This window comes from Salpingoeca rosetta (assembly GCF_000188695.1).
Source record: "Salpingoeca rosetta unplaced genomic scaffold supercont1.1, whole genome shotgun sequence".
NCBI classification, from domain to species: domain Eukaryota; class Choanoflagellata; order Craspedida; family Salpingoecidae; genus Salpingoeca; species Salpingoeca rosetta.
This window is the reverse complement of record NW_004457740.1, coordinates 39,852-47,476: the sequence shown is the minus strand read 5'-3', so window position 1 is coordinate 47,476 and position 7,625 is coordinate 39,852. Positions and strand designations below refer to the sequence as shown.

The window sequence follows — 7,625 nt, the reverse complement described above, 5'->3', positions numbered from 1 at the left end:
CTATCCACGTCGCATACGGTTTTACATTTTAGAGCCGGGAGGTTGAGGCAAACGAGCTTGATGTGCAGCAGCAGCCCCGCGACCTGCGGCGGGCATACTTTACTCTCATTGGCGCCATTGTCAACGCTGGCCTGGCACACGTGTTCATTGCCGACCAGAAACAGGGGCGCCCTCGAGGATGTCTTCATGACCCTCATCCAGGCATGTGTTGCGTCTGCGGGTGTCGATGTGTGTGTGTGTGTTGTGTGTGTGTGTGTTTGTGTGTGTGTGTGTGTTTTCGGGCATGGTTCGTGTGCACGCATGTGCACACGTGGTGCCCCCCCCCCCTTTTCTGCGCGTTGTGGATGTGTGGTGGCATGTGATTAGCGGATGAGAAGTGAGCGAGGCGTGCGGCGTTCTTTGGTCGTCGGCGCACCTGCTTTGCTGCTTCTCATACTGCCAACCCGTGTTTGCGATTGCCAGGGTGCGAGTGCGTCCCCAGATGACCCCAAGGCGATCAAGTCGTGCTTTGGGTCCTTGCGGGAGCTGACACGCCAGTGGTTCTCGGAGGATGGCACGTGCTCTGTGCCCGAGTTTGAGGCGTTTGCGCGCCAGCACCTCGTGCAGGCCTGCTTCACAACCATTCTCCAGCCCTCCTTTGATGTCAACGAACTGCAGGTGCGTACGTGTGTATGCTTGTGCTTGTGTGTGTGTGTGTGCTTGTACTTGTGTGTGTGCTTGTGTGTGTATGTTTGTGTGTGAGCTTGTGTGTGTGTGTGTGTGTGTTTGTGCTTGTGTGAACTGTCCTGTTCGCTTGTGTGTATTATGCTGTATGTGCGTGCTCGTTTATGGTTTTCGAAATTGGTCAACTCATCCTGCTTCAACTCATCATCATCGTCATCACCACCACCACCATCACCACCGCTACCACCATCATCGTCTCCCCCTTGCCTTTTCTCACTGTCAGTACTATGGTGCACTGGGCGAGATTGCGTTGGTGCTGCTGCTGCTCGCCCATGCATACGGCTCTGAGTTTCTCGAGTACATCCGCAGCGAATATCTGCACCAGCTCCTCTCCCCAGACCTTGCACAGGAGTTTGTCGCACACATTGACCAGGTGCGCCAGGTGGTTTGTGTGTGTATGTGTGTGTTGGAAGTAGTTGCGCCTCCTCGGTCATCTTGTTTGCGCGCTAGTTTCTGCGTGATGTCTGTGCGCCCGCCGACATGTCATGCCTTCGTCCTCACCTGTCCTGTCCTGCGCTGCCTGGCCATGCATCATGTGCAGAGTGCTGCGGTGTCGCTGAAGGCTGGCAAGAAGCGGCTGAGCGCGTTTCTCAAGCACTTCCTCCTTCGTATGCGGTCCTCCTCGGGCTCGCCGCCAACGGCAGCCTGAAGTCACTTGCGCTGCCACTCTTGCTCTGGACATGGACTAGCTTTCGTTCTCCATTGTACAAACTACGAGCTTCTCATCTCATCTGTCCACCACACACACACACACGCGCGCGCACACACACACACGCACGCACACACACACACACACACACACACGCGCACACACTAACTTGCTTGCTAACTTAATTGTACTTGACCAGCCAAGTAAACGGTGCTGATACATGCGTGCATTGTGTTTGTTGTGTGTTTGTGCGTGTGTGTGTGTGTGAAGCTAGAAACAAAGAGGAAGAAAGCAACAGCGCATCACAACAAACACGTCATCGCGAACCAAATGCGTTTAGCTCTTGCTCGATCGGGCCAATCACCTGCCCGCATGAGAATTTTTATTTTTGCCACAAACGAGAGAAAGGAGAAACAAACGCGAGACAACAACAACAAGAGCAACCAGCCAGCGACCAACCAAACAAAAACAGAGCAGCAGCAGCACCAGCAGCAGCACCTCCTCCTTTGTATCATCATCGTGCTGTTGCGCCCGCCCCACACGCTTGGTAGCTTTGGTGGACACGACACAAATCCTCACACACACACACACACACACACACACACACACACACACACACACACATACACACACACACACACACAAGATGAGTGAAGTCAAGTCGAAGATCAAGCGTGTGAGTGCGCTGAAACAACGGGGTAAAGTCTTGCGCGACACGAACCCGCTGCTGGCCGTTTTCCAATGGGGCTGCAACCACATGGTAAGCCACGCCTTGGTTCCCATTGTGCGGTGGCTGTTGGTGTAGTGTGGTTGTCATTGGTTGTATTGTGTTTGCGTGAATGTCGTCGGGTTGTTTGCTCTCTCGCATGTGTGTGTTGTGGGGACAGCGGTGTGTGGTCGTGCGAAACAGATGGGCAGCCGGCCGTTTGTGCCATTTGCTGTAGTGTACAGTAATCGTGGAGGGACTTACGGTTGCCGTCTGTCTTTTTCGGACAGATGAACGAGGCAGAGCTGGTGAGCGACCAGCCGCTGATTCTGGACAGGGACTTCAAGGCGTTTTCAAAAGTCCAAGTTCACAACCAATACTACAATGAGTGCGTGTGTGAGTGTGCGTGGTGTGTGCGGCTGTGTGTGTGTGTGGTTGTGTGTGTGCGGCTGTGTTTGGACGACTGGTGTGGACATGTGTGTTTGCGTATGCTTGTGCTTGCGTGTGTATTCGTGAACACGTGCGTGTATTTGCTTCCTTTCTGTTGTTGTTGCTCGATCGGCTGACGTACTGCTTCTTGCTCCTTCATTTTCATTCTGTAGGCAAGAGCTTCCGAACAAATTCAAGGTTAAGGAGTACTGCCCAGTTGTGTTCAAGAGCTTGAGACATCGTTTTGGAGAAGATCCCGCCGACTACCTTGTACGTGGCTGAAGCCGTGCGCTTCTGCTTTGACATGTATGAATTGGGAGGCAGAGCGGCATTCGCGTGATTGATTGGCATCATTCCAACCGCACACACGCACACACACACATACACACACGCACACACACATACACACATTCACACGCACACACACACACACTCATTCACGCTGTGCTTGCCTCACGTCATGGCTCACACTGTTGACCGTTGCTGTCAACCAGACGTCGATCTGCGACGGTCAAATCTATGGCGGCAAGTCCACGGGCAAAGGCGGTGGCGACATCTACTACACACATGACCACAGGGTATGCAACACACAGATGCACGTGTACATGTGTGATGTGTTGTGTTGTGTGTGTGTGCGTGTGTGGGTGTGTGCGTCTGTGTGCGTCGTCTGAGTCATGTTTCAACACTCACGCAGCAGCCATCGTATGTGATTGCACTCGTGTCGTTTCCACAACGCAACGACAGCTGGTGATCAAGACGCTGGCAAAGGAAGAAGTGGCGTCCTTCCACCACACATTCAAGCAGTATTACTCGGTTGGTTCAAACGCTTGCGTATGTGTTGCAGTGTGGATGCGACCGCTTGTGAATACGTTGGTTGTGGCACATACGTACATGTGTGTGTGTGTGTGTGTGTGTGTGTGTGTGTGTGTGTGTGTGTGTGTGTGTGTGTGTGTGTGCATGTGGTGCGCAATCGCTTTCCGGTCGTGTGAGCTGTGGCTGTCATTCTTGTTGGTTTGAAGCTCGCATGTTCACACCCGCCATCCACCCATACCTCGTGTCACCTCACTCCACACCCTGTCCACCCGCACCCTGCTATCTCTCACCAGTACATTGTTGAGTGCGACGGGGACACGCTGCTTGCGCGGTATCTTGGCATGTACCGCATCACCGTGCACGAGAAGGAGACGTACATGGTCGTGATGAACTCCATCCGGCCCGTTGGCATCCCCACACACCGCCTGTACGACCTCAAGGGGTCGAAGGTCGACAGAAAAGCCAGCGACAAGGAACGTGCAAAGGACCTACCGTGTCTCAAGGTACGAGAGGGAAGGTGAAGGTGTTGTGGTGGCTGGCGTGGCGGGTCAGGGTTAGAGTGGTTCATGCGCCAACATACACTTGAGTGAACGCCATCATCATCATCATCATCACGTGTGTGTGTATGTGTTTGTGTGTGTGCGCGCGTGTGTGTGTGCGTGTTTGTGTTGATGTGTGTGCTTGTGCTGGTGTGTGAGAGTGTGGCTATGTGATTGTGTGTATGTGTGTGAGCGTCATAAGTCCCAACGTTCTTGAAAGTCGCTGGCGCCTACTCACCCTTCACCCCGCTGCGTTCGCGATGGCCGCACATCAAAAGGACATTGACTTTGAGGAAGCGCAGGAGCGGCTGTATCTTGGCGGCGACACCGAAACATTCAAGGAAACACTCAAGCGCGATGTGCAGTTCCTTGAGAAGCACAATCTCATGGACTACAGTCTGCTCGTGGCCATCCACGACTGCAACGAGCAGGTCGCTTGTCCTTGCGTACATGCGCGTTGAGTGTGTGTGTGGATGTGGATGTGGATGTGTGAGAGAGAGGATGAATGTGTGCGTGTGCGAGTGCGTGTGTGAGTGTGTGTGCGAGTGTGTGAGAGAGTGTGTGTGTTTGTACGCCATGCTGCGTTTCTGTATCCTCACTCATCCTCTCCGTGTCCTGCGGTGTGCTGCTCCGCCACCACCCGAAACATGCAGACGCCTGGCGAGATTGACCGGGATGTCGATGTGTATCACGTTGGTCCACACGCCAAAGACCTGAAGGCGGACCCGAAGCGCCTCTACTTTATCGGCATCATCGATGTGCTCACCGTCTACAGCACCCGCAAACGCGCAGCGCACGCGGCGAAAACAGCGAAACACGGAGCGGTCAGTCGTGTGTGTGTGTGTGTGCGCGCGCGCGCGTGTGTGTGAGTGTGTGTGTTGTTTGTGTGTGTGTGTGTGTAGGTGTAGGTGCGCGCGCGTACTGCTTGTGGCAGCAACAAAATTTCTGTGAGTTTGCTTGCTGCTCTTACACCACACCTCACTGCCACGCTCTTGCCCCCCCCCCGCCTTCTCCTCTTTTCACGGTTATCAGCGTGCGGAGATCTCCACAGTGAAGCCTGACCAGTACGCAAAGCGACTGCTTGAATTTGTGTCGTCCATGTTGGCGTGACAGCAGCACGCCCACCAGTGGTGTTGGTGGTGATGAATTGCTCCTTGCTTCATATCACAATGTGTTGTTCCCGTTCATGGTTTCTTTGTTGACTCGACGGTGGTGACGCAGGGGACGGGGAGAGGGAACAGAAAGTGTACTTTACATTGAGAATCACTGAAGAAGAAACGCCAATCAACAGCAACGGCAACGGCAGTGGCTCTGGCAGGGCAGCGAATGGCAGTCGCACACACACACACACACACACACACACACACACACACACACACACACACACACACACACACACACACACACACACGGTTGGACAGTGTGTCCGCGTCAGAAATGGAAGAGGACATGAAAATAAGGGAAAAATATCAGCAGCGCGCGTGGAACAAGCCTGGATGGCTGGTGTGTAATTTAACCCACTGCAATGGCATGGCAGAGAGCAGGCAGATGAAAAATGCAAGCAAGCGTGAGTATCCCGAGCGTACATGCGTGTGAGTGTGTGTGTGTGTGTGTGTGTGTGTGTGTGGTGGCGGTGGTGGTACAATTGCACTGCAGCCGCAACAATTCCTTCAGCCCCCCCCCGTCATCTTCACCATAAAACAAGCTCACTTTTGAGGGTGAGGAAGATTGCACACTCTGTGTTGTTGGTGGCGCGGGCCACGTCCGCCGCCGTCTTCAGGTCGTGATTCGGTGAATCGAGCGCAACCCCACTGCACATGCGCACAGGGAAACGTGGTGTGTGTGTGTGTGTGTGTGTGTGTGTGTGTGTGTGTGTGTGTGTGTGTGTGTGTGTGTGTGTGTGTGTGTGTGTGCGTGTGGGGCGCAATCGCTTTCCGGGCGTGTGAGCTGTGGCTGTCATTCTTGTTGGTTTGAAGCTCGCATGTTCACACCCGCCATCCACCCATACCTCGTGTCACCTCACTCCACACCCTGTCCACCCGCACCCTGCTATCTCTCACCAGTACATTGTTGAGTGCGACGGGGACACGCTGCTTGCGCGGTATCTTGGCATGTACCGCATCACCGTGCACGAGAAGGAGACGTACATGGTCGTGATGAACTCCATCCGGCCCGTTGGCATCCCCACACACCGCCTGTACGACCTCAAGGGGTCGAAGGTCGACAGAAAAGCCAGCGACAAGGAACGTGCAAAGGACCTACCGTGTCTCAAGGTACGAGAGGGAAGGTGAAGGTGTTGTGGTGGCTGGCGTGGCGGGTCAGGGTTAGAGTGGTTCATGCGCCAACATACACTTGAGTGAACGCCATCATCATCATCATCATCACGTGTGTGTGTATGTGTTTGTGTGTGTGCGCGCGTGTGTGTGTGCGTGTTTGTGTTGATGTGTGTGCTTGTGCTGGTGTGTGAGAGTGTGGCTATGTGATTGTGTGTATGTGTGTGAGCGTCATAAGTCCCAACGTTCTTGAAAGTCGCTGGCGCCTACTCACCCTTCACCCCGCTGCGTTCGCGATGGCCGCACATCAAAAGGACATTGACTTTGAGGAAGCGCAGGAGCGGCTGTATCTTGGCGGCGACACCGAAACATTCAAGGAAACACTCAAGCGCGATGTGCAGTTCCTTGAGAAGCACAATCTCATGGACTACAGTCTGCTCGTGGCCATCCACGACTGCAACGAGCAGGTCGCTTGTCCTTGCGTACATGCGCGTTGAGTGTGTGTGTGGATGTGGATGTGGATGTGTGAGAGAGAGGATGAATGTGTGCGTGTGCGAGTGCGTGTGTGAGTGTGTGTGCGAGTGTGTGAGAGAGTGTGTGTGTTTGTACGCCATGCTGCGTTTCTGTATCCTCACTCATCCTCTCCGTGTCCTGCGGTGTGCTGCTCCGCCACCACCCGAAACATGCAGACGCCTGGCGAGATTGACCGGGATGTCGATGTGTATCACGTTGGTCCACACGCCAAAGACCTGAAGGCGGACCCGAAGCGCCTCTACTTTATCGGCATCATCGATGTGCTCACCGTCTACAGCACCCGCAAACGCGCAGCGCACGCGGCGAAAACAGCGAAACACGGAGCGGTCAGTCGTGTGTGTGTGTGTGTGCGCGCGCGCGCGTGTGTGTGAGTGTGTGTGTTGTTTGTGTGTGTGTGTGTGTAGGTGTAGGTGCGCGCGCGTACTGCTTGTGGCAGCAACAAAATTTCTGTGAGTTTGCTTGCTGCTCTTACACCACACCTCACTGCCACGCTCTTGCCCCCCCCCCGCCTTCTCCTCTTTTCACGGTTATCAGCGTGCGGAGATCTCCACAGTGAAGCCTGACCAGTACGCAAAGCGACTGCTTGAATTTGTGTCGTCCATGTTGGCGTGACAGCAGCACGCCCACCAGTGGTGTTGGTGGTGATGAATTGCTCCTTGCTTCATATCACAATGTGTTGTTCCCGTTCATGGTTTCTTTGTTGACTCGACGGTGGTGACGCAGGGGACGGGGAGAGGGAACAGAAAGTGTACTTTACATTGAGAATCACTGAAGAAGAAACGCCAATCAACAGCAACGGCAACGGCAGTGGCTCTGGCAGGGCAGCGAATGGCAGTCGCACACACACACACACACACACACACACACACACACACACACACACACACACACACACACACACACACACACACACGGTTGGACAGTGTGTCCGCGTCAGAAATGGAAGAGGACATGAAAAT

General features: G+C 54.2%; 3 protein-coding genes across 3 annotated transcripts in view; all 3 read left to right on the top strand.

Annotated features, from left to right (window-relative positions):
* PTSG_00010 (uncharacterized protein) overlaps window positions 1-1,372 on the top strand; it is a gene marked incomplete at both ends in the record, with an annotated part of 1,762 nt that extends 390 nt beyond the window's left edge. Inside the window, 5 exons of the mRNA XM_004998509.1 lie at window positions 35-142; window positions 165-228; window positions 463-657; window positions 947-1,096; window positions 1,265-1,372. Of these exons, the coding sequence (XP_004998566.1) occupies window positions 35-142; window positions 165-228; window positions 463-657; window positions 947-1,096; window positions 1,265-1,372 (625 nt within the window). The remainder of the gene's footprint in view (window positions 1-34; window positions 143-164; window positions 229-462; window positions 658-946; window positions 1,097-1,264) is intronic.
* Window positions 1,373-1,771: 399 nt separating this feature from the next.
* PTSG_00009 (uncharacterized protein) lies at window positions 1,772-5,167 on the top strand. The gene is made up of 9 exons (XM_004998508.1): window positions 1,772-2,132; window positions 2,369-2,466; window positions 2,681-2,777; window positions 3,002-3,085; window positions 3,252-3,320; window positions 3,614-3,823; window positions 4,138-4,290; window positions 4,513-4,683; window positions 4,892-5,167. Exons 1-9 carry the CDS (start codon window positions 2,019-2,021, stop codon window positions 4,967-4,969), a joined length of 1,074 nt encoding a protein of 357 aa, XP_004998565.1. The 5' UTR covers window positions 1,772-2,018; the 3' UTR covers window positions 4,970-5,167.
* Window positions 5,168-5,445: 278 nt separating this feature from the next.
* Window positions 5,446-7,278, top strand: PTSG_00008 (uncharacterized protein; the record flags this gene model as incomplete). Its single annotated transcript, XM_004998507.1, has 5 exons — window positions 5,446-5,451; window positions 5,923-6,132; window positions 6,447-6,606; window positions 6,715-6,992; window positions 7,201-7,278. The coding sequence occupies 5 exons, from the start codon at window positions 5,446-5,448 to the stop codon at window positions 7,276-7,278; spliced, it is 732 nt and encodes a 243-aa protein (XP_004998564.1).
* Between the last annotated feature and the right edge of the window lie 347 nt (window positions 7,279-7,625).

What these genes read in the sequence shown, in the direction of transcription:
- PTSG_00009 (XM_004998508.1), top strand. Translation starts at nt 2,019, where the DNA reads ATGAGTGAAGTCAAGTCGAAGATCAAGCGTGTGAGTGCGCTGAAACAA. An exon ending in ACTACACACATGACCACAGG is followed by an intron (nt 3,086 to 3,251) that starts GTATGCAACACA and finishes ACGCAACGACAG; the next exon opens with CTGGTGATCAAGACGCTGGC. An exon ending in TCCACGACTGCAACGAGCAG is followed by an intron (nt 4,291 to 4,512) that starts GTCGCTTGTCCT and finishes CGAAACATGCAG; the next exon opens with ACGCCTGGCGAGATTGACCG.